Here is a 27,555-nt window from a genome sequence, read left to right as displayed (position 1 = left end):
AATAGACGAAACAAATTAACAAAAGCACTAGTCGCCACTACGGTTTTCAAAGGTTCCCCTTTATTTCTCTGGGATGCCACCATTAGATTCTGGTTTCCTTATCATGGTGCCACCTTTGGGATATCTATTTTCCAACAAAAAAAAAGAATCAGCAAATCCAGTTCATAAACGACGAAGCTATTCGCGAATACACATAAAAACTATATATATACGGTCGAATTGAGAAACCTCCTCCTTTTTTGAAGTCGGTTAAAAACTACTAAAACTGGAGAAACTATTGGTTCGAATAAAAAAATATATTATTATCAAATGGCTCATATCTCAAGGAAGGCTTACAGGCTATAGGGGAACCCTAAGGAAAAATGTTTCAAAAACATAGCAGGCCTGCAGCATTACAGGTATACAATGTTTTTCCATGTTTTGTGCGGGCAAAGTTGCGGATGGAAGCTAGTATTAGTGTTAATTTACTCGGTAATAGAATATGTGTTATCACAGTCGAGTTTGCCTGTCCTTGCAACCACAAGGGAGGCACAGTTTGCGATAAATGCAGATGAACACGTTGTTTGGTTAGAAATAATAACTTGTGGTCGAACTTGCAATATGCTTTGCTATACTAACAAATTTCATTAAAGCGATGATACTAAAACCACGTGCTTTATTCAACAATGCTCTTGAAAATCCAATTTAAATTAATATGTACTTATAACTTTTATTTTTTACTATACAACTCGGAGAACGTTGTTCGGTCATAACGAAACGGACATCCTAATCATCTAACGGTACGAAGTATATGTTACGACCTATTCTCAAACCTATGAATCTATTGAGAACTAAAAATAAACAAAAAAAAATCTTAAAGAAATTTTTGTGCCATAACACCGTGACATCTTTCAGAAACAAAAAAAACGGCCAAGTGCAAGTTGGACTCGCGCATCGACGGTGCCGTACAAACAAAATTATTAAATTATTTATTTTTATTAAATGATAAAGCCTGCCCAGCGTGGTGACTATGGTCAAAACACATGAGTTTACGCCATTTTTGGCACGAACTTGTGGAGGCCTGTGTCCAGCAGTGGACTGTATAGGCTGTAATGATGAAATATATATCATGCTTTTCGTAACTTTTCCTTTATTTGTGCTGTAAGACGTTGCTTCGTACCAAATTTCAAGATTCGGGGATTACGGGGAGATCGGGATTACGGGGTTTTTTCCCATCTTCAAGGGACAGTAGGCTTGAGTATTAGATATGAATGTCAGCTTGATACCTCCACGCGTTTCTGAGAAAAAGGGTCTTGACAGATAGACGGAGAACAAAGTGATCCTATAAGGGTTCCGTTTTTTCCTTTTGAGGTACGGAACCCTAAAAAGATTTAAATATGTTAATTTTATTTATAAGAGTTCCCTATGCAATGAAATAGTTTCCATGATAATTAATCCATGAAATGATTATATAATATTATATTTTAAAATCAAATCAAAACACACTTAAACTTTTCTAAAATAAAATAACTTAAACAAATCTCAATGACTATAATGTAATCTGACATGACCTATGTCTGGTTATATGTGGGTTATATAATAACGAAAGATGACGAGAAATATTTAAAGTAGAAATTCGTTCATTATCATTCGTCAAAGCTCCATTCAAATATTCAAGAATAATATCTATTAATAAATTAATAATCCGCCATCAAAAGCGTAGCAACGTCATTTAGTTAATTTTCATGAATATTTATTATTTTTCGTAAATAACCTTGACATGAAACCAGATGTTAATCGAATATTAACACTCTCTTAGAGAATCGTTGTAAACCTATATTGAAACACATTTTTTCTTTGTTATTTATAAAATTGACATATAGAAATATTAGAGATCTTTAAAAAAATTTTGGAGTTTACTCCTTCATATCGAATGTCTAAATAGTCACAAAAAAGGCTTACTACTCTAAGAAAAAGATAAATACTATATTATATGGTAAATAAATGAATCAAATAACGCCATCTACCAGAACTCTATTCGGTCCCGATAGATGGCGTTATGAAAAACGTAACGAGGTCATTCGTTTAGTAGATTTTACTTCTCATATTTTTTTCATACCTTATATGAAAATCGATTTAAGAAGTAAACTCCAAAAATATACCTAACAGTAAAACGGAGCGGTAGAGTCTATTTATTTTGTTTCAACACTAGTCTCAGGAAAAACTAAGACGATAACAAAAACAAAATCTGTTTATTTATAAAAACGCTGTTTATTTTAATTGTTGAATATAAATTATGTGACTTATTCGTATTGCTAACAAATCGCTCATTTTCAAATATGTCACGTTTGCAAAACGGTTCTTGAGCAAACAAAGTATTTATACTAAATAGAGTTACTTCTGCTCATAACCATCTTCTTGACAACACTTCACATTTCGTACGATAGTTGAAGATTACCCATGCTGCTGTGTTGCTTGTTGAAAAACTGCATTGTTAAGTGTTGCGTTTGAAATGATGAAATGGTGCATTGTCATCGCAATTGTTATCTTATCATTTATACGACAAATAAGATAATAAAGCTTTACTTAGCTTAATCTTTTAAAATCCTTAGTATAAAATTATTCACGGATCAATGTATTTTAGCAATTAGTGGCTTAGTAAACAAAGTGACGTAGGATAAACAATCTTTTTCTAAAACACAATACAAGAGGCGATTAATCAAATCATCACTCGATGTGTATATGCTAATTGACTTATCGTAATTATTCATTTGGTTAAACGTCACATGGTAAAGCCTCGACTATCGCCGCGTAAAAACCTCGTGTTGTCAAGAGCCTTGTAAACGATCGAACAAGGCCAGTTTGCTTGAGAAACTCGCTGGTCAAATATCACGTTTACAGCAATTGCTTACAAAATGAAAAAAAAATAATATCAAATGTTCACTTTCAAAATCTGGAGCAGCCCGACTGGGGAAGTACCTTGATCTTACAGAAGATCACAACTAAATATTACTGCTTTCAAGCAGTGTTGTTTTCCTGTGGTGAGTAGGGTGACCAGGGGCTCTGGAGGGATTGGGGGTAGGGTCGGCAACACTCTTGCGATGTTTCTGGTGTTGCAAGCGTTTATAAGCTACGGTAATCGCTTACCATTAGATGAGCCAAAAGCTTGTTTGCCGACCTAGTTGTATATAAAAATAGATATATATTCTAACCAGGCACAACACAACTCCATTACTATGATCCATTGTGACATTTTGAAATCTATAAGCCTTAAAAAACAATTTATCTAAAACAAAACATTCATGTTGGTGACAGACTTATAACATTGACATACAGAGCGTATTTGTGTGCAGATAATTATTAAATAATTAAGAACCGACAGCGAGACACCACACAAAATAAAATAAACATTTCCTAAAAACAAATAATTATTAATAGAAAAAACGTTTTGTTTCTAAGTTTAGTTATTACACTTCACAGCTTGTACATTTCAATGTCAGAACAGAGTGTACAATTAGCTTACTTTGTAAGATTAGCATTACTTAATAAACCATTCTCTACTAAGATGATAAAAACACGTTCCTATGCTTGCATATAATAATGATACTAGCATATCATATTATAAAATTTTGTAGAACACAGAAGTTATAACAAAATTGTCTAAAGTCTGAAAGTCCAAATTTTCTATGAAAAATACAAGTGAGCAGTATTTGTGTAATTTATTTGTGAAATAAGGTATATCATGTTAGTTAAGAGTTCTTAAAATGTTGACACTTTTGCAAGTTTCATGGTCACAGGTGTACTGATATTAATATACCTAGTAGTTTTATATCTCATTATTTTAATTTATGGTTCCTTTTCATTATGCTCTCAACAATTGAGGAAGTTAATGACGCCAAAAAATAATTGATAAAAATAGTTCGCGACAAAAAATAAAAATAGTTAGAACTTAAAAAGCTGACTGATGGCGGGATAACCATCCAAATGCTGGCTTTGAAATACACAGGCCGATGACGGGCAGCAGCGTCTTCGGTGCGACAAAGCCAGTCCTGAGGTCACCAACCCACCCGCCCAGCGTGGTGAGTATGGGCAACATACATGAGTTCATGCCATTTTTTGGCGCGAACTTGTGGAGGCCTATGTCCAACAGTGGACTGCGATAGGCTGAAGTGAGTGAGAGTGAGCGATAAGTGTTTTAAAGGCCTTTGGAATTTTATTATATTCTAACTTACTAAAGTAGTTCATAATCGTCCAATTTGTCTTGCAAAAAAAAAACTCTTTTGACTGGCGTAAATTTTATATTGGGAAATAAAATGTTAATAACCTTTTTACAATGGGTGCGAGAAAAGAGATAGAGCACGGGAGTGAAAGAGACGAATCGAAAATAAAAAAGTAGTAAGTTACATTATTCTTTTCATTAATCGTAAGCAATTATCGTATTGTATTTGTTTAAATAAAAACCGGATCTCGGTTCAAGGACGCTTTCACTTGTTTTATGCAATTGGATTAGTTCGGTCGTATGTGTAAGTCTGAGCGCACACTGTGAAATTAAAACGCGCGTCTTTTTATTGTTACAATTCTTGGGGTGAAAACTATATTAATATACCGTTAGTATATCTGTGTGTTATCCATTACATATGTTTCATTTTTTTTGTATTTAAAAATATTCCTCTGTGGATTGTAATAATGTCGTGCCACGAATACAAAAAAAAAAACTTATCAGAAATGTATTGAAATGCATAAACTTATTTATTTTCTTCAATAAATTTTATTGACTTCTTTGGATCGTCTTCGTCTTAGTTAAAGCATTGTTTACTCTTAAACCAACCCAATTCCATATCCAATATTACGCTGAAAAACGCGATTATAATAATCGCACGTTAAGATCTCACAGTGTGATGCTGTCTTTAGCGTATTGTTCTTGTTTCCTTTTTTTTTCTTTCATTTGTTACGGGTTCTGCTACTAGTGATCATTTGAATCTTGTTAGTATGAAAATAAGTGTAAAGAATTTTAAACCTTCTTATTGCTATTGTGTACTAACTAATCCTAGACTTCGTAACCTCTATTGGTCTCAATTTTTTTATAATTATTACTATGTCGGCAAATAAGTATACGGCTCACTTGATGGTAAGCGATTACCATAACTTATAAATGCATTCAGCCCCAGTACTCACCAAAAAAAAAAACTAGTCAATTTTTATTATACAAAATTATGCAAAACCAATAGTTTCCATAAACACCATTACATACATCATAAACACCATTACATCTCAATGAATACAATATTGTTAAATCAACAAACAAAACGTAATTTAAACAATGTTTATTTCAACAATATACAATATTACACAGGTGGCATTGTAAGAGGCGTTTTAACAGCTGTGACGAATGTGTGTAAACAATAAACGACCAAACTCATTGCGTGCTTCTATTCATATGTTAAAACTGTAACGCTGTCTGTGACTTCTGTGAGTAAAATATTGGTTAAAAATGTAAACACGGTATCGAGTTTCCGTTAGTTTTTACTCTAGGCTACAAACATCAAAAATCCTGTTACCTACATCATATCCTTTTGTTTACGTAAGCGTTATTGCAATATATTTTTAAGCAGTAAATCTAATGTGGCCAAATGTTTAAAAAAAAAACTTATAAACTAGGGTCACCGATAAGTCCAATAAAATCAAACTAAACATACGATTTTTATTTACATTTGCAAGGTTTAGTAAGACAGGTATAATTTTCAGTATAAAAGATAATACGACCTCATTTTAAAAGATTGGCTTATTTTTTATGAAAAAAAAAAAAAAAAAAAAAAACGAAAAAAAAGTTTATTTATTCAACCTATTATTCTGATGGTTGATTACTTGGCCGTTTTGTTTGGTTTGGTAAGCTGATTTCGACTGTTTTTGATAAATACTGCTCTGAGCTGAGCGTTGTTTCATTACTTAATATTGTTTAAAACAAAGTTGGTTTCCGCTGTCTGTATGCTTAGATCTTTAAAACTACGCAATGTATTTTGATGCAGTTTTCTTTAGTAAATAGAGTGATACCAGAGGAGGGTTTATATGTATAACACATGCATAATATAGTAGAGGAACACTAATTGTTTTTGCAACCGTGCGAAGCCGGAGCGGGTCGCTAGTACTATGATAAAAGCTTATCTGCTAAAAATCTGATTTAAATGGCAGTAGTCGAATATGATATAATCTGGCCCAGAATAGGAATTGTTCAAAACATAGTTGTGCCCTGCCGTTTTACCCGCGTTACTTTGAGGGAAAAAATAATTCATTATATTCCTCGATAAATGGGCTATCCAACATAAAAGTATATTTTTCAATTCGAACAAGTAGTCCCTGAGATTAGCGTGTTTAAACAAACAACAAATAAACTTTTCAGCTTCTTTTTTTAATAGTATAGGTATTATTTTAATACAGCTTTCTGTTTTGATAGCTCCGTTTTATTCTGTTGTAATACATATTATAGCCTGTATTACTCAGTATAAAATCGGACCTGTAGTTTTTGACTTACAGACAAACAAAAAATCAAATATTTTCTCTTTACAATAGTAGTATACGTTGCTCTACTTTTTACAATATAAGTATCCGTATCCTGTTTTGTAGTGATAACAAATATGCATCAAATTTTAACTCATTTAATACTAAATGACCCTGTGAACCTTTACCGACATTTTTTTTATGAATATATATTTTTTAGTTTTATTTTATACAAATCTTGTTTTAGCAATAAAGATAAATAAAAAACAGTACGTGTGTACAAAATACATATGTCAGAAGTGAAACTTCTGTGACAAACTAATTTTCAAGTCTCGTTTATATTTATACAAATCTAAAGCTTTAGATTTCCATTCCAGCGCCATCAACAAAAACGTTGCCGTTTAATCAAAACGTTGCCGTTTCCTCCGTTAAAATTTGACCTTCATGCCCCGAAAGAAGTTTCACTTCAAAAAAGTATCCAATTTAATTCAGTCGTTTCGTAGTTTATATAAACTCAGACACATCGACATAAATTTCGGCGTTCATTTTTAATAAAACGTCGGTTTCGTAATAACATTCTTAAATTAAAAAAAAAAAACAAATGCAACAGTCAAACATAATATGACGACCAGTAGACATGCCGTGTCGGTTACGCTCGCTCGGTCCGCACTTACGCTTTCAGTGTCATTTCCTATGACATTTAGATAATGCTGTCTGTTAGACGCAATAGATCATTATTTTATCGGTCATTGCAAAGTGTCTAGAGGAGTTCTTAGTAAGATTTATGTGGTATTCGTATGTCATAATAATATATTTAAAATATAATTTATTTGTATTTTGAAGTATGTATAGTATAAGCAAATACAGGTCATATATTAATGATAATTATTTCGCATAATTTCGTCGTGTCACGTAAAATGGACTAGCACTGGATACTAACGAAAATGTCGAAGCTGTCGAGATTAACGTTAATAAAACATTGAAAACGGTAAAAATAACAAGTGTTTTATTTCTGGTTAACTTTTATAAATGGGGGGAGGGTACAAATACATAACAATCTGTATCGCCTTGCACATATTAAACTGTTACCTGTTTTTGCGGCACTGTTTATCACATAAATCGCATCTTTTTTTCTGTAAATAAATAAATAAATAAAAAATAATCACGTGTGGACATCGAACTTGCGATTCCTAGTGCATCAGAAAATTCATATGGCCACTGCTCTAACGCGTCGTTACTGAACAATATAATTGTAATTAGAAATTTATATTCTTAATATTATTAAATATCTATTCTATAAATTTTATATTTTTAGGTACATCTACTAAAACTAATTAAATTACAATGATATAAATATAAATATCTTATACATAGAAACCTATGTATTGTTTTAATAATCGCAATAAAATCGACCTTGTTAATTCATGTATTCCTATTGTGCAAGTAATAATTACAAGATTAGAAAATTTTATCTCAGTAAAATTGAGAAATCAAGAACAAAGTGTCATTCATGCTGTTCTTGCGTGTGTTATGAATGTGGGAATTTCATATAGAACTTATATGTAATTCAAACATTACCAAGTTTTTACTGAAAGCTGTTGAAGGTGAAGTTAAGTTCGTGTAACGTGACGATAGAAATTATATACTAATTTTCACTTACGGTTGTATGCACTATTACAGCTTTTTTTTTTTTTTTTTTATGTCACTAGGTCGGCAAACAAGCGTACGGCTCACCTGATGGTAAGCGATTACCGTAGCTTATAGACGCTTGCAACACCAGAAGCATCGCAAGCGCGTTGCCGACCCAATCCCCAACCCCCCCAGGAGCTCTGGTCACCTTACTCACCAACAGGAACACAATACTGCTTGAAAACAGTATTATTTAGCTGTGGTCTTCTGTAAGGTCGAGGTACTACCCCAGTCGGGCTGCTCCATATTTTGAGCAGGAAATTCCTGCTGTGCCCTACCTCAGTTGACTTATATGTTTCATGTGTTGTGTGTTTTTTTTTAATTTTTATACTTATAATAAAACTAAACAATATTCAATACAGTTCCTTGAAGAGTAAAATATGTTTTGGAAGATATTTTATAATCGATAGTAAAAACAAAACTATAGTTGTTTACGCGAATTTCCCTCATTATAATGAAACAAATTTTTCGGATTTTATCGTAGTTTATTTGGTTTTTTACATGCTCGACGTTTCGGATACTTTACAGCAACCATTCCTCCCGTGACTATGGTTAAACAGCGATAAAATCCGAAAAAATGGTTTCATTATAAAAACTATACCTTTTTTGTTTCTCTCTGTATCTTAACCGCGCATGCCGTGGAAACTACTCATTGGATTTGATTGATATTTGGCATTATCTGTGACCATACTAAGAACTACAACACTGGATTGTTTTTATGCAAATATTATTATCATCCACTTACATACAAATACACAGGCATACACACTCACAAAATCACACATACACATCTGCACATTATTGACCATGGATATTTTACATTTTATATGTTTCTCATTTTTATTGTAACTGTGTTTTACTACCTCAACTCAAATTTGTCTAACTTAACTGTGTAATTTAAATAATGTAAAATCCGAAATTGGCTTTTGTTTCGATAATCTGTATTGGTTTAAGAAACATAAAATGTAGCTGTGGATTTTTGTACAAATAAATAAATAAATAAATTACTCTTCCCTTTGAAACAAGAATGAAAGTCAAAATGTAAAAACGCGAAAAATACGTACAGCTTATATACAATAAAGTCGTTTACTTTTGTTATTGATACGAAAATTTTCACTCAAACAAGAAATAATAAATGTTCATTTTATTACCATAAACATTACCGTCGCGACTTTAAATGCAATTTTAAAAATACAAATATAAATTACCTAAAATGGCATATCGAATTACATCAGAGACAATTTCTCGTCTTTTACACACAGCTTTATAAAGATCCGTATCAAATTCTTTACTGGTGTTACGTAATGGGTTTTCACTGTATCAATATTATTATAAGTTCTAAGTTCAGTTTAATGTATTTTAGATAAAAATAAAAGTTTAGTTGATGCTAAAATTTGCTTATTTACTTTATTAAAATTTAGTAATAAAATAACGGTAAATGGTTTAATCCCAGCGACTTACAATAATCCGTAAGTAAATATGAAAACTTAGAAAACAATAACGAACATGTAGTGATCATGTATTTGAGTGGCCGATACAAACTTCTAACATCGAAACGGCATTTGAAAATTGTTTAATGATATATAACAAGGCCACAGATTGATCTTGATCACCATAATGTTACAATTTTGTAATAATGTTACGTTACTAACATAGTCATAACGACCACTTTCATTTTATTCGGACAAACAAACAATGCTCTTTAAGAGCTATGACCAAACACGAAATGCTCAATTACATATTTTGTTACTCGACAAAATGAAACCGGATGTCCTTCATAATGACATGGTTTTTGACATCGTGTTTTCTTCGTATTTTATTGTCAGTCAGTCAGTCAGTCAGTCAGCCTATTGCAGTCCACTGCTGGACATAAGTCTCCCCAAGTTCGCGCCAGACATTCCGGTTTTCTGCAAAAAATATCATCATTATCATCATTACAGCCTATACAGTCCACTGCTGGACATAGGCCTCCACAAGTTTACGCCAAAAATAACGTGAACTCATGTGTTTTGCCCATAGTCACCACGCTGGGCAGGCGGGTTGGTGACCGCAGTACTGGCTTTGTCGCACCGAAGACGCTGCTGCCCGTCTTCGGCCTGTGTATTTCAAAGCCAGCAGTTGGATGGTTATCCCGCCATCGGTCGGCTTCTTAAGTTCCAAGGTGGTTGTGGAACCTTGTTATCCCTTAGTCGCCTCTTACGACACCCACGGGAAGAGAGGGGGTGGCTAAATTCTTTAGTGCCGTAGCCACACAGCACAACTGCAAAAAATATAAATATATTTTATTGAAATAGTTTTAATTTTATTTATGCAAGACTCAGGAGATGCGCAAGTACCTCAATATAACACAATACCAGGGCTAAATAATACTGCTATCAAGCAGTTTTGAGAGATCCTGTGATGGGTAAGGTTACCCAGTATTGAGGTTTTATAGGTAAGGCTTTGCGGATTCGCTGTATGCATATTAGGTGTAAGGTATTTTTTTTTTTTAAACTGGGAATGCATTTATGCACTAGCCCGCCGCCAGAAGCTCACGGGAATGTGGGGCTCCCGACGCGGACAGCAATTGACGCCAAATTAGACAAATCCTAAAAGAAAAGGCCGAATATAAGTCTCGTATAATCTAGCTTTTTTGTAAACTAAACTTTGTAACTTGTAAATGAACTTACTTTTTGGTAAACTAAAGTCATAACATGACACAATATGACTCATATAATCAGATCAGTAACAATGTCAACGATTCATAAACCACGTTTCTACTAGTCGAATGCTATTTCTCAAACCAAAATGACGTCAGAGATGGTCATTTCGTAATAACAAGTTTGTTACAAACCTCAAGAAGGTCTTGACGCTGAGAACTAGACTATTAACATCAATAAAATATTAGCACTTTAACAGTGGCAGACATGACAATGTGTCAAGGCAATTTGAATGAAGTTATTTTATTGTCTCCTTTGAGTATTCTTACAAAAGTTATATTAGTATAACCGCGACTTAATACGCGTGGCATTGACTTCGTCAAAACTAAATTGCTTTAGAGTATCTAATACTGCTTAGTAAATAATCAAACTACATTTATGAACAATGTACCAAGACCTAACTGTAACTGATACTGCCTCCATGATTATTATGAATGTTCCATCCAATTTCATGATTCAAATTTTTTTTGATGACGAATCAAAAATAACTACTGATAAATATACATTTATTTTAATTGATAATTTATTTTATCAATTTGAATGTGATAAAAGCTTATATAATTCGTCAATTCCAAATATCTTACATTAGCAGACATTGGCTTATTACTATTTTATTATTTACTAGCGGCTTCGCGCGTTTGCAAAAACCATCAGTGTTCCTCTTCTATATTATGCATGTATTATACATATAAAAGTTCCTCTGGAATTATTCTATTCACTAAAGAAAACCGCATCAAAATCCGTTGCGTCGTTTTAAAGATCTAAGCATACAGACAGCGGGAAGCGACTTTGTTTTATTATAATGTGTAATAATGATTTACATGGGTAACATTTCAATATCAAAAATGATTTAAAAATTTCAAAAAATATGTCTTATATATTTTAATTTTAAATCAATCTCTGCGATTATTATATGTATATATTAATTATAATAGGTTGTCTAAAATTGTATTCAGATGTAACCTTTTCGTTGATACAAATAATATATATTTTTATATTTCATTTAAAAAAAATGTGTTATTTTTCAACACTTAATAACATTATGAATAACAAATAATTCAAGTTTTATATAATTTGTAAATTAGATAGGTATAAATTAGGTATATTAATTAATAATTATGATGTTGCCTGACCTTTAGATGAATCTTCTTCCCAATTTGTTCACACTCTATTATTATTAATATTTAACTAATATGACATAACGCTAAAACTTCAGCCTGTAATATCCCACTGTTAGACATAAGCCTCTTTCTCTGTGTAAGAGAAGGGTCAGAGCTTAATCCACCACGCTGCTGCAATGGGGGTTGGCGGGTGTATTCCCAACTATGAGTAAAAACTGGGACTGACAGCTTAACGTGCTCTCCAAGGCCCGGTGAGGAGACCCGCAAAGACTAACAACCAGACCGGAAATAAATATTTGTATTAACACAAATATTCACTCCGACCGGGAATCGAAACTGCGACTGTCGGTGTTTAGGCACCGCCGACACGTACGTACACCAGAGCGGTCGTCAATATTACATAACATCATCACTTCAACCTATCGCAGTCCACTGCTGGACATAGACCTCCCCAGGTTCACACCAAACACGGCCTGACTCATATGTTTTGCCCATAGTCACCACTCTGGGCAGGCGGGTTGGTGACCACAGGGCTGGCTTCATCGCGCCGAAGACGCTGCTGCTCGTCTTCGGCCTGTGTATTTCAAAGCCAACAGTTGGATGGTTAACAAAATAATTAGATATTTATAACAAAATTTAAATTTACCGTTGATTTATACTTAAAATAGATAAACGTGTAAGTTACTAGAGCTATGAACCAAATACGTAAGAATTAAATATCATATTGATAGTTGGTTTAGGCTATCGAGACATTCCGGGGCGAGGTGGCTAATGCTAGCGCGACCCCATCTCGGCACACCCAGGCGGACGACTGCTCACACGTGGTGGTTTTTTACTCAGTAGGAGTCTGACATAACCCTCTGGCGCCCCCGCGCTGGAGGGTATCTATGATGGATTTTCCCCACGTAAAAAAAATAAAGGCTAACAAGACATTAACGTGTTAAATTATTATTATGTTGATCTAAACTAATTTCTGAGCTTTTAGTAATTCAAAAGCATTATATAAAAATCTTACTTTCTTGAAAGGACCCGCTAGGCAGAGGCCTTTCGACCCCATTAAGTAGAATAATGGTCCCCCTTACTCAAATAACAGTTACATTCGAAATTAGGAGACACCTATGACAAGAATATCGCGTTAAGTATATATAAATATATTATAATAAGACTATAAAGAAAAAAGATTTAATTTTTTTTTTTTTTGCTTATAATAGGTAAACTCAACCTACTTAATTGATTTGAAAAATTCTTTGACCAAGAGAAATGCTACACTGTCAAAGAGCGACAAGCTCATAGGCTATGTTTTAACGGTTCGTAATAAAATAGCCAAAATCGCTAAATCTACACGGATGAAGCCCCAGATAAAAAGCTGTAAATTGTAAAATAATATGAAGTAGTTATACGCAAATGTCGGGAAGACTTTTTCGACCCTATTCAGAAGAAGAGGGACCTTACTCAAATATGTCGTACGGATCTGACATAAATTTCACGTTAAAATGGAGTTTGTTAAATTTGCTAGGCACTAACCTAACCTACCACTTTTAAGTCTAACCAAAGTAACCTAACACTGTCTTAAATTAAAGTTGTATTTTATATTCAGATTAATTGTAAGTGTGATTTCTTAAAAGTTCAAGCCGAGCTACTTTTTTATAGCCTATCATCTCATAGCCTATAATATTGTTAAGAAATGTCAATTTAGATTGCAGTAAAGCTAAATGCTAATATGAAATATCAAGTTAGATGGACACAACAGTACATTTAAACAAATTGACAATTTCATATGTACAAAATAAATGTAATTGACGTAACAGCTTAAAGGAATCCTGTTTGTAATTATTTTACTGTTAGTCGAGCATTACATACGTAGTGTATATTAAATATGTTGATACAAGTTTCAACTAGATCAATTTACATAACGGTTGATAACAAGATTCAATTAACTAATCAAGGAGATCTAATCTTAAAAACGCATAAATCTATCAGTATCTTGTTAAATTGCGTACGAGTATTTTAATCGCAAAAAGATTGCGTTGATTTTTTTTTTTTTAATTCTGACTTCTAGCTCACACTTTCCTTATATAATATATTTATATACCTTGTTAAACATTAGAAAGTTTTTTGAATTCTTACCATTAATTCATACTCTCTCTATATCTATACAGATAAATAAAATTGGAGTGTTTGTTTGTAATATTAAAATAACCGCTTTTAAGTAAATGCATATGGGTGTATACACGGTACATATACTTACAAAAATAACATTTTTTATAATCTTTGTCTGTCTGTCTGTTTGTTCCGGCTAATCTCTGAAACGGCTAGACAGATTTTGACGGGACTTTCACTGGCAGATAGCTGATATAGTAAGAAGTAACTTGGACTATTTTTATTTTAGAAATTTATTTTTATTTTTATTTTATAACTCTGCAAACTGAAAAATAACTTTTTTTTTTAATTCCACGCGGACGAAAACGCGGGCACAGCTAGTATTTAATATATTTAAAAATATATTTTTTATTCATCCATTCGGATTTTAAGTTTCTTTATTAATTTGTATTGGGTTACACTTGATGTTGGTACAGTTTTTTCAAATATTCAGTCATTAGTTTTGATATATAGGAGAAAAAATAAATAATGTACGTATTAGGAATTGACTTAAGTTTTTCACAATTTTTTTGTAACGATCAATTCTCTTTATGGTACTTGTTGAGCAATATTTAAATCCATAGCTTATTAAAATAAATACACGCCAAGCTTGGTGTGATGCACAGAACAGATTGCATTCATTTTAATTATTCATTCACTTCAGCCTATCGCAGTCCACTGCTGGCCTCCCCAAGTTTGTACCAAACATCCCGGTTTTCTGCTATCCTCATCCAGCCACCACAGGCAATCTTACGAAGATCGAACAGATTCCAAATATCAATTATACTATGTGCTGAAATATAATGGGGTGTGTTTACGTTTTGTACACGTTACTTTAACACTTACGTGAGACGGTCACGTCAAAAGATGCCTTAACTCTAACTCTAATGTTAGTCATAAGACTGAAGCGTTGTTTTGTTACTGAGCAGCAAATTATATCGTAAGCCTATCCAGCCAGAACATACTAAAACAATCGTATATATATATATATATATATATATAACCTTAATTTAATTTACGTCTTACATTTAAATAAAATTAAAAATATATAACACTTTAATAAATAACATTTTAAAAAATACGGACAGATAATTAAAAAAAATATTATGACGATTGCGTTAACAAGACCAGTCTTTACAATTAGCTAATCCCAATCACAAGTCACAAAGACTAAACCAAAGCTCAACGGACAAAACACTCCAGTGCACGTTTCAGAATAAAGCTCTGAATAGTTAAATTATAATTAAGCTGGCTTTATTTTATACCTTGTTTACATTGTACGAAGTTTGAAAACTCAACAGAGCAGTGGATATTGCTTGAGACGTTTTAATTATGTACGAGCATACATTATTAAATTGATCCAGATTTTATAATAAGCAAGACATTGTACCCTAACTCTAGTATCCTTTTATTACTATTTTGTTTGATTCTTCTACGTAACTAAATCTTTCACGTGGTTTTACTCACGCCTATAGTTAATGAATCTATACTCTCTCATCCCCTCAGACATCCCTTATGAACGACTTTTGTGTCAAAACTTCTTTTGAGGAATGAGAGAATTACAAAAATTCTTCAGAGAGATTGGCGTAGAAAACTAAAATTACAAAATAAACCTAGATAAAACATCATAATGTATATATATGTAATATGTGTATGTATGTATATTTACATGTTATAATTATGTATATATTATGTAGGTACACCTCCATGTCGTCTAATTCTTTTGTCATGTCCTTTTCATGCTAGAGCTTGTCTGGAAGAGATCGCTCTTTTAGCGATAAGACCGCCTTTTGTACATGTCTATTTTTTCTTTTTCGGTGTAAATTTTTTTCTCTGATAGTGTACAATAAAGAGTATTTGTATTGTATTGTATTTTAATTTTTATATTTGTTGTTGCAGGAAGAAAACATAGCTCTCAGGCTTATAAAGCAGCATTCAGATGTTGAGGAGCCTGAGAGCAGTCCCGCTTCTCCCGAGGAGTACGGCACGGGTAGCACGGGGAGGTACTTCGATGAGACGGGGTATATCGCGGGTGGCGCAAAGGACAACGACCCATACGTGCGGAATCGATTCAATCAGGCAGCGTCTGACAATCTGCCCAGCAACCGAGCCGTCCCAGACACTAGAAATGCCATGTGAGTTAGAAAGATAAATAGATTGGTAGATATATATACACTTCATTGTGGAAGATACTTTAACTTAAAAACAAAAATACAAAGCAACTAGATCCTTTCTTTCAGATAAATGTCTGACAGCATTTTTTATATATAAACTATATAGCAATAATATTAACTTCTGATGAAACTTTAGTTAGGGAATGAATTTTTGAAAACTTTTTTTTTCGCTTATCAGAGTTGTAATATTTTAAATCATTTTCCTATTATTTACTTGCAAATGTTCTTCCCAAGGAAAAGTATGTATCAAGGTCATTATTTAATGACAATTTTTCAAATTTTTTATAAAAATTCTATCTGAATTGTTTTGCTTAAAACTAACAATACTATGAAAGGACGTTTACCCAGAAATCAAATTGATTCATTCAGCACAAAAGCTATTTATGTAAGCTGCTTACTACACTTACTGTAAGAAGCTATGAATGTAGCAGCATTTTTGAAATAAAAGAAAAATTCGTCATCACTTATCTAAAGTAACAACCGCTCTGGTGTAGTGGTGCGAGTGGTCGCTTAAAACACCGACGGTTTGCGGGTTCGAATCCCGCTCAAGATGGATATTTGTAATTGTATAAATAATTCTTTCTGCTTTGAACGTCCGTCCTTAAGGGGTCACCCCACCATGCCTCGGAGACCACGTTAAGCTGTCGGTCCCGGTTGTTATCATAAATACCTGATAGCGATCATTACTCATAGTAGGGAACACATCCGCCAACCCACAGTGGAGCAGCGTGGTGGATTAAACTCCAATCCTTCCCTACGTGGAGAAACAGGCCTATGCCCAGCCATGGGATGATACAGGCTGAATGTATGTCTAAAGTAACATTATCAATAATATAATTAATATAATTACATATTATAGGTTAATTAGTTGCGGTCAGTATAGGCCTACATATTTTTTAATTATTAAAACAGGCCAATGTCATGTTATAAATCCGCTTAGAAGCTTATTTTGTGACTAATAAGGCTATTTAAAACCAGACGAAATTAATGAGAATTATTATTAACTCGACGCGATTTATAAGAGCAAATTATAACTCTAAATGTCAGCGAGTCTGACGAATAACTTGCGATAATACCAGTATCCACTTTGATTTCAACCATGTTCCTTTTTTGAAAGAAGCCTGTTTGGTAAGAAAATTATCACATGTGTTCTAGTTTTAAAATCAAAGAAAAAAATTGGGAATGCTAGCTGACCTATTTCAATTTTTTTTTCTTTTTTTTTTCTTTTACAAAAACTTGACAATAACGAGCAAAAAAAAATCCGATTTGATCCAGTCGCTCAGGAGTTACGCGCGCATTACATTTCGGCGGTTAATTTTGATTTCTTTAAATATTTTATTCAAAAGATTCATCACAACCCTTTTTTCCAATATATTTTAACTAAATTATATTTTTATAGACAGTTAAGACAATGTTCTGTTGCGAATTATTTATTAGCGATTATTCACAGGTGCCGATTAAAGAAATACGACGAAGACCTGCCACAAACTAGTGTTATTATCACATTCCACAACGAAGCTCGGTCGACACTATTGCGCACCATAGTGAGGTACGTAAAAACTTTAAACTTAACTGCCATTTTAATTGTTTTGTTTATAACATACACACACGGTCTTAGTTTCCTTAGGTAATTTGATACCTGTATTTTAGATTAACACATGTATATATTACGCCCAGAGTCGGGGCGGGAATCGAAAATACATCTTACGCCCCGAGCAGGAGGCAGAGATTTCCAGTTTTTTTGAACTGTGGAAATAAAAAAAAGTTTATTAGAAAAGTATTGTTAAAAAAATTTAATATCGGGATACTTATATAATATCGAATGTCATCAAGATTAAGAATTAATGAAACGTACATATATTAATAAATTTATTTGATTGCAGCGTCCTGAACCGAAGTCCGGAACATCTCATAAAAGAAATTATTTTAGTCGACGACTTCAGTGACAATCGTAAGTATTATTAATCAAATAATGTCCCTTATTAAAGAAGAATTTTAAAATACAGTTCAAGTTAAAATGTTTTTTTTTTTTTTTTTTTGTTATAATGCAAAAACCAGTGCCATGTTATTCCTTACCTTGCTATCCTAAATGTAGATCAGAAAAGAAGATGTTCAATGGACACTCTAGGTATCAAAAATAGGTACAAACTTTCGTATCTTCCAAAGCGAAACATCTTTATATTACACTGAGTGATGAAATAAATAAGATACAATTAAATCACAAATTCTTCTAACCAAAATTAAAATTTATTTGTATGCTCTTTAAAAACTCTTTTTATTACATAAATCAAAATCTATAGAAATGTAAATGTCGAGAAATTAGTATTCTATTCAAAATATAATGGGTCCAAACGCAAGGGCCATTTTGCGTATTCCACGTTTCCATTGCTTTAGCGATTAGATAATACAAAATTGTTACCCGCGGGTAAGAAACATACATTATCACCGGGACATACTAGAGAGCGAATTATACCACAATTTTCATATAACAAAGCGTTTAAAAAGCTATTTCGTTTCGCCTCGCTTACTTTGAATACGAAAATGCGAAATTGTATTTTAAACGTAGTTTAACCACAAAAATTTGAATCTTTTTATGGTCGATAATAATTTAATGATACCATAACTCAGAAGTTTCAGCAACTGGCTAATATACTAGCGATCGCGTATTCAATCTTTAACATGTCAAAAACTTGTATTGATTACACTTTGTCGTGGTCGGGTGCTTGTGTATGTGTATTGTGTATGTTACTTAACTCCCGACACATAAGTCATTTTCTACTAGGGGATTAGAACCTTTGAACTGTATTTTTTGCTATCGAAACGAAAATTAAATAAACGAAATTAAAGTTGAATTACTACATAAATTACTTCATTACATACATTTTAATTGGCCTAAAATACTGCGAGTAAAATGTAATTGAGACTTTCGTTTAAATGTATCATTGGCTTGCGGATGTATCTAATAATAACGTAGATCGATGTAATAGTAGAGGTTACAAAAGCCTCCGGGCAGTGAAAGCCCCGTCAAAATCATTTTACCCATTTCGAACAATCCGCTATGACTATTAGCTAAGCTTCTGCCTGCGACTTTGCATGATTTTTGCAAAACTTTTACTGTTTACGCAGGGCACGCAGCGGAAGCTCTCAAAAGGAAAAAAAAATTTAAAACATTATGCATTGGTCCTCCGCTCCTATCGGCCTTAGCGTTACGATATATAGTCTATAGCCTTCCTCAATAAATGAGCTATATAACTCTGAGAGAATTTTTCAAATCGAAGCAGTAGTTGCTGAGATTAGCGCGTTCAAACAAACAAACAAACAAACTCTTCAGCTTTATAATATTTGTATAGATAAAGCAATTTGTGATAATCGTATTGCCATCGATCAAACTACACATATCATTCACTATTACAATCGTGTTACGGGAAGTATAATATGCTGAGATTTGAATGAGGTTTTGCTTAAGACCATAAAGTTATAGACTGTGATATTCTTCCTCTTCATCTAACACTCTCTCTCCCTGCTTCTTCCCTCTATCTCCATCCCCCCTCTCTCTATCCCCCCTCTCAGAGCCACTAGTGTATTTTTAGTTACAGGCGTTCATGTATATGTATTAACAAACCTTTTAAACTAAATACACTTTAGTATATTCAAGTTGCAATTTGAATGCAGTCATTGTGACCGACAATATTACAATAATAAAACTTGTAAACAGAAAAACAAAACACACTCTAGTATTCACTAAAAAATCCCACTTGACATTCCGACAAGTTTGAAGTAAATTAATTAAAAACTTATTTTTTCACACATAAATATTTTTTTTCAAATAATGGACATAACATTTTTTTTTTATAATTATGACTATTGTCGTTCATAATATACTGTAAAATTATATTTAATCATGTTGTATTGTTAACTCAGAGTCACACATTATGTTAAAAGTAACGACAAAACATCTATTCATAAATCTCTCAACTTAGATCTCTATGAGAAATCAGTCCTATCTCATTGCCATTTGCGTCATTGCAATGATTTAGTACATGCGAATTATCTTTGTTACGATTGTCGTATCTGATTGGTAGGTAATTGTAAAAGTAGTCGTAAAAGAAGGAGCTGGACTAAGCTCTGACCCTTCTCTAATATGGAGAAAGAGGCAATGCCCAGCAGTGGGATATTACAGGCTGAATCGCCGAGTATGAAGCGTTTATTTATAACACAATATTTAATAAATCGTTAAAAAATTTAACGAGATAATCTAAATGCTGATCGATTCTGAATCTTGTCTGGCTAAGAAATAGTTATCGCATGTATATCATTATTCAAAAATGTATGGTAAAAGAGCATAAACAACTAATACAATTTTTTTTTTGAATATCATATCAAAAATTGACCGCTCCACAGGGATTCGAACCCGCGTCTCCGACTGACCATGTCGGCGCTCTAGCCAATTAAGCTATGGAACGATGTACCCGCCACAGCGAAATTCTTGATATGATGATTTTTATTTTCGGTTTAAGCGAAACCGGACTCACTATAGACGGCGCCACGGTTCGCTTAAACCGAAAATAAAAATCATCATACCAAGAATTTCGCTCTGGCGGGTACATCGTTCCAATGCTTAATTGGCTAGAGCGCCGACACGGTCAGTCGGAGACGCGGGTTCGAATTCCGCTGGAGCGGTCAATTTTTGATATGATATTCAAAAAATGTTTAGAATCCCTAATGTGTGGGTAACACAAAAATAAAAAAAATCGTACAAACTAATACAATAGTGATAATAACCGTTTCAAATTATCGTGGATAATACATTTTATTTTATTTTATTTTATTTTATTTTGGAAACAAACAGTACAATAATACAAAAAAAAAAAAAAAAACTTATAAAACTAATACATAAACCAATAAAGTTTCCAATAGTAAACAATTCATTAATAAGCTAAAAAGCACACATTAATAAGAAATAATCGATACACACAGAAATATAAATAATTCAACAGTAGTAAATTGAATAATTAGGTAAACATGTACGAATAGAAACATTTCATACAATCATCAATTAAATAATAAATAATTAAAAGATAACAAATTCAGATATATACAACATTAAAAATTAATCATACCATAATCATACTATAATAAAATTATAATTAAATTAATTTATAACAAAATCAAACTAAAATTCATGAATTATGTAAATAATTAATGATAAATTAAAAATTAAAAATTTATTGCATATCGTAATTCACTCCTTAAAGATTGCACTGAACAAGTTGCAAAATCAATGTGATGAAAACATTGGTTGTACATTTTACATGCTCTAAAAGTAAAATTATTCTGCGTATATTTGGTCCTAGTTCTAGGCACGTAAAATAGGGACTGATTACGTGTATTTATTTTGGGACACCTAAATAATATATTACTTAGTAGATAAGGGGAATCAATAAAATTACGAAGTAACTTAAATAAAAATATTTGGTCTCTCTCCAATCGACGATTTTCTAAAGAAGGAATATACGGGATATCTTGAATATGCGGCGAAGCTTTGTAACTTAAAAATTTTATAAATTTATAATTAATTTTTTCCAATTGAGCAACATAACATTTGTAAAATGGATTCCATACAGTTGAGCAGTATTCCAAGATAGATCTTACAAAAGAGTTATAAAGGAGAATAATTGTGCTGACATTTTTAAAATCACGTCCCACTCTCAACACAAAGCCAAGCATTCGGAATGCTTTAGCAGTAACAAAATTAATATGTGACTTAAAACAACATAACATCGCGACAATAAATCGTTACATTTGCAAGATATAGTGTGAAATTTAAAAGTAAGAAATACTTGCAACAATTACATACAATGCACGACATAGTTAATAAGTGAAACTATATACACAGACAGACATTGAATAATAAGTAAAACATTTAGAGTAACATTCTTCTACGTGGGGAAAGTGGGCTATGCCCATCGGTGGGTTATTACAGGCTGAACCGAGAGTGTAACATAAATGCGATTTGCGACCAAAAATTAAAATTAAATTAATAAAACATATGCTTTTTTGATTTGGGTTCTGCAGAATTACAATGGTATTTTCATTTATATTAAAAAAAAAACACTGTGTCCTATCCAAATGAGTCTTGTAAAAATTCCGTTTTATTTTACTTACCTAAAATATATTTAGCGAATAATGAAATCAATCAATCAAAGTAATTCCATAGTAATAGTATTGATTTAACAAGCAAGCAAATGCCGTATCATATCAGCAATATTTTTTTTCGATTATATTCCGACGAGTAAAGCTACACACAAAATGCTGTTTAAATTTGTCTCCTTCCATGCAAATGACCAGATTAAAAGCAATCGCCTGGCTTTCAGTTAAACTAGTCAACAAACGATTACGCACTTAACGTTGTGGCTTAAATTTTTTTGAAATAAAATTTTTGTATTATGTCTTAAAATAAAAATAAAGTTATTAAATATACAATTATTTCGTCCTGGCAACCTAAACATAATGCCACCAATATAACGCTATTATAACGCTCTTAATTTAATAGTGTAATTTAATAGCGTATTAAGCTTTTCAATAATAATTAAATTTTACTTATTATTGTTTGTTATTTTATTTTTTATTTTTATTAATAGAAAGAAATAAATCTAATTGATTAAATTAAAATTAAATTGTTAAAAATTGCAATTTTAAGCATAAGTTTTATTTAAGATAAAACGTTAGTTATGAGTACAAGAAAGAATAACACTAAACCACATAGAGTATATGCCATTTTAAAGCTACAAAAAATCTGCCGATTAGAACATCAATTAAGCACAGAACAGGGTTTTATTTTTTGCGTGAAATAACGCCTTTTTAGACAACACTATCGTATCCAATTACCCGCGTGATAACGATGTTTATACAAATGTTTCCTTCGTATGTAAAGGTTTTTTAGTGTTTCAATTTAACAATTCACAGCGAAACAAACGGAAAATCCCACACGAACGGAATAAAACTAAATAACCAATTAACCGAAACTAATTCAACCAAACTTTACAGCGGAAGATGGCGCTGCTTTACGAGCAATACGTAAGGTCCACGTTATTCGTAACTCGAAACGCGAAGGGCTCATGAGATCCCGAGTCCGAGGAGCTGATGCAGCCACCGCACCCGTCCTCACCTTCCTCGATTCTCACGTCGAATGCAACGTACACTGGCTGGAACCATTGTTGCAGAGGATAAAAGAGGTAAGGTCAAATTTGTTTCGAAACTGGAAGTCATTACTTTAAACATCTGGACTTAAAAAAATTCTTAATTCAAACTCTTCTAAGACTATTTTTTATTTAACATTATATGTAATATACATAAAGTTTACAGCCATCTTATAATCTTTTGCATAACCTTTGCTTCTGCTATTTACGACGATTAACATTGATGTGTGAAATTCTTTTGATATTTCGAGAAGGCTAAATACCTAACAAGAGTACGCAAACTGAAGATGAAAAGAACACGTCCATATGATAATATTATAAATTTTGTCCTTTTGAAGTTACTTAAAAGCTTATTATATTATGAGATTTTTTTTCTCATTAAATGTTTACCTGACCATAGTTGCTGTAAAGTATCCGAAACGTCAGATATGTAAAAAAATTAATAAACCTCGACAAAATGCAAAAAAGTTGATTCATTACAATGAATGAAATTCGCGTAAACATTAGAAGTAAAAAAATAAAAATTTAATATTTTTTATCATAAGTTTGAAAAAATGTTTTTATTTTTTGCAATTTCATCTTAAACGATATAGTCCAGTCGTTTTAGGCATTTTAAACAACAATCAGCGAAAAAAATCCCAGTGAGCTGAATGTTTATAATTATATACATTTTTATCTTAGCTTTCTCGGCGCCCTACTCCGAAAACGATTAATTTTACAGAAAAATTCATGGTACATTTTTTTAGATATTTTTACGACAATTTTTTTAATAATGACCTCTATTGACCTCCTAGCAATGGGTCGCGAGATATTTTGCGAAAAACTGATTATCGTAACCTTTTGACCTTTATAACTTTCTTCATTGCCACACCGTAATAAAAGGGTATACAAAAATTCAGCTAACGGGGAATTTTTCCACAGATAAACCTAAAATGACTGGACTAATACTCATATTTGAGCTTAACAGTATTAACTAGGACCTTAGAACCATGCTCATGTATATGCCCATGCTTAGTCATGCTCCATTGCTGTGTGGTTACGGCAATGAAAAATATAGCCACCCCCTCTCTTCCCGTGGCTGTCGTAAGAGGCGACTAAGGGATAACACAGTTCCGCTACCACCTTGGAATTTAAAAAGCCGACCGCTGGCAGGATACCATCCAACTGTTGGATTTGAAATACACAGGCCAGAGACGGTGCGTCTTCGGTGCGACAAAGCCAGCCCTGCGGTCACCAACCCGCCTGCCCAGCGTGGTGACTATGGGTAACACACATGAGGTCACACCATTTTTGGCGTGAACTTGTGGAGGCTTATGTCCAACAGTGGACTGTGATAGGCTGAAATGAAGATGATGATTAGAACCATTAGAACCACCTTTAGTTACTACAAACGAATCATTCGTCAATTACCAAAAAGTGCCCATTGTCGTATATTCTTTATCTCTTTAAGTAGATATAAAAAGAATCTCAATCCGAGAAGCCTTAAGCAATCTGAATTAAAGTATCGTTTAAGTGAAAGGAACCATAACACCTACATTCGATCTGTGCTGTTGCAATTATTTTAGTTAGCTCTTAAATTCTTTCAAAATCATAATGTCGTTACGTATTTATCAATTGCACTAAAGTTCAACAATGTGTTATCGTTATTTAAGCAACATGTTTAATTCAAATTACATTTTTTTTCCACGATTGTTGCGTTTGTGCAATATCTGTGTAACTGAATATTAACCTTTCAATATTTCCTCTCCTTCTTTTTTCATATAACTAAGTCGGCAAACAAGCGTACGGATCACCTGATGGTAAGCGATTGCTGGCGTCTATAAGCTACGGTAATCTCTTACCATCAGATGAGCCGTACGCTTGTTGGCCGACCTAGTGATATAAAAAAAAAAGATAGACAGACAAAAATTGTAAAAAATGTAATTTTGGTATGTGTACCGCGTATACATCCATATGCATTTAGTAAAAAGCGGTTATTTCTATATTACAAACAGACACTCCAATTTTATTTATTTGTATAGATTTCGCGTTTACAGAGATAAATATTTTATAATCTCCCTTAAAACATATCGAATCCTAACCATGTTTTCTTACCCTGCCACCAACTATTAATGAATTCAATACAAATTATATTCACAACACCAATATACACAAATATCTAATAACAAAGACACATCCATACTAAGGCATTCTAGTATATTCTATCAATTTTATAATAATTTAACATTCTATGAAACGAGCTGAACTCTGTCCCAACATCCACAAGTAATTCGAACAACGTAATAATATATTACGCCGTCGATACGGTATGCAGACGAGACTGCACGCTTTAGACATTCCAACTTATTGATAAGTACTATGTATTACATAGTTTAAATATTGCTAAATGCCTCTTAGAGAGAGGTGAATTTTGCATACAAAGCGTGTTTCACCCATTTAGTACATTATTTTACTTACATAAACAAAAGAAGAAACGTTTCGTTTAAATAAACGTTTAGAAGTGTGTTCTCTAAAATAGATTCATTCCAGCTCATTCGGAAAGGGAGGATTACAGACAGATATTAGAAAACGCAATCTTTTTTAACCGACTTCCAAAAAAGGAGGAGGTTCTCAATTCGACTGTATTTTTTATTTTTTTATTTTTTAATGTATGTTACATCAGAACTTTTGACCGTGTGGACCGATTTCGACAATTTTTTTTAATCGAAAGGTGGTGTGTGTCAATTGGTCCCATTTAAATTTATTTGAGGTCTAACAACTATTTTTCGAGTTATATCTAATAATGCGTTTTTACTTGACGCTTTTTTCGTCGACCTACGTTGTATTATACCGCATAACTTTCTACTGGATGTACCGATTTTGATAATTCTTTTTTTGTTGGAAAAGAGATATTCCTAGTTTAGTACCATGATAAGGAAACCAGGATTTGATGATGGGATCCCAGAAAAATCGAGGGAAACTCTTGAAAATCCGCAATAACTTTTTACTGGGTGTACCGATTTTGTTAATTCTTTTTTTGTTAGGAAGAAGATATCCCTAGTTTAGTACCATGTTAAGGAAACCAGGATCTGATGATGGGATTCTAGAGAAATCGAGGGAAACTCTTGAAAATCCGCAATATTTTTTTACTGGGTGTACCGATTTTAATAATTTTTAATTTAATCGAAAGCTGATGTTTGTCATGTGGTCACATATAAATTTTATTGAGACCTGATAACTACTTTTTGAGTAATCTTTGATAACGCGTAGTTGCTTGACTATTTTTTCGTCGATCTACGTTGTATTACTCGTCGATGTCATTAAAGTCGGTTTTTTTTTTCGTTTGCGAGCAAACACAATTATATTATTATCGTAACAATACGTATTATCGTTGGTAAGCGCGTTGCCGACGCTCTCCAGGAGCTCTGGCTACCTTCCTTACAATAGGTACATAATTTCTTACCTGTGCTCCAGATTTTGAACATACTATTTCCTGCTGTATCCTATAGCTAAATTCAATTAATATTGTTATAGACAAAAGTTAGAAAGAAAATATTAACACACTTAAATAAAACCTTACCATATACACAAAAAAAAATGTAACAGTAGTTTTCAAGATATATCAAAAGTAAAAGACATTCAAATAGACGTAGAACTTTCCTATACATCCGACAAAATAATCATAAGTCACTCAATACGGAATGCAGTGGCTTCCTTCCGATTGTCTATGTAACATAAGCCATAGATTAGGGTGTTTTATAATGATGTTATATATTGTTGTTATGTACGATAGGAGGCGAGTCGATTTAACGTAGAATGACGAGCATATCGCAGTCCACTGCTGGAAATAGGCCTCGACAAGTTCGCGCCAAAATTAACGCGAACTCATGTATAACGTAGACATATGACTGTATTTTTATAGCATCAAACGTAAAAATTATTTCAAAACATATGTTCTCTCATCTGTTCGTTGAATATTTTTTTGTAACACAAAAATTACATAAAACGAAAAAATTATAATTTTTTTGTAAAAAGTCTTTGTGTGTATAAAGTGTGTTTTCTACTTTTCTTTTGCTTAAAT

The 27,555-nt window shown here is 32.7% G+C and overlaps 1 protein-coding gene across 1 annotated transcript in view; it reads left to right on the top strand.

Moving 5' to 3' along the window:
- Positions 1–27,555, top strand: part of LOC123655897 (polypeptide N-acetylgalactosaminyltransferase 2) — a 94,999-nt gene that overhangs the window by 44,355 nt on the left and 23,089 nt on the right. The window contains exons 2-5 of the mRNA XM_045591643.1: positions 16,022–16,257; positions 17,747–17,845; positions 18,180–18,247; positions 23,344–23,531. Of these exons, the coding sequence (XP_045447599.1) occupies positions 16,022–16,257; positions 17,747–17,845; positions 18,180–18,247; positions 23,344–23,531 (591 nt within the window). The remainder of the gene's footprint in view (positions 1–16,021; positions 16,258–17,746; positions 17,846–18,179; positions 18,248–23,343; positions 23,532–27,555) is intronic.

This window comes from Melitaea cinxia, chromosome 8 (assembly GCF_905220565.1).
Source record: "Melitaea cinxia chromosome 8, ilMelCinx1.1, whole genome shotgun sequence".
In the NCBI taxonomy this organism is placed as follows: domain Eukaryota; kingdom Metazoa; phylum Arthropoda; class Insecta; order Lepidoptera; family Nymphalidae; genus Melitaea; species Melitaea cinxia.
The sequence above is the reverse complement of the archived record's forward strand: the minus strand, read 5'-3'. Positions and strand labels throughout refer to the sequence as shown.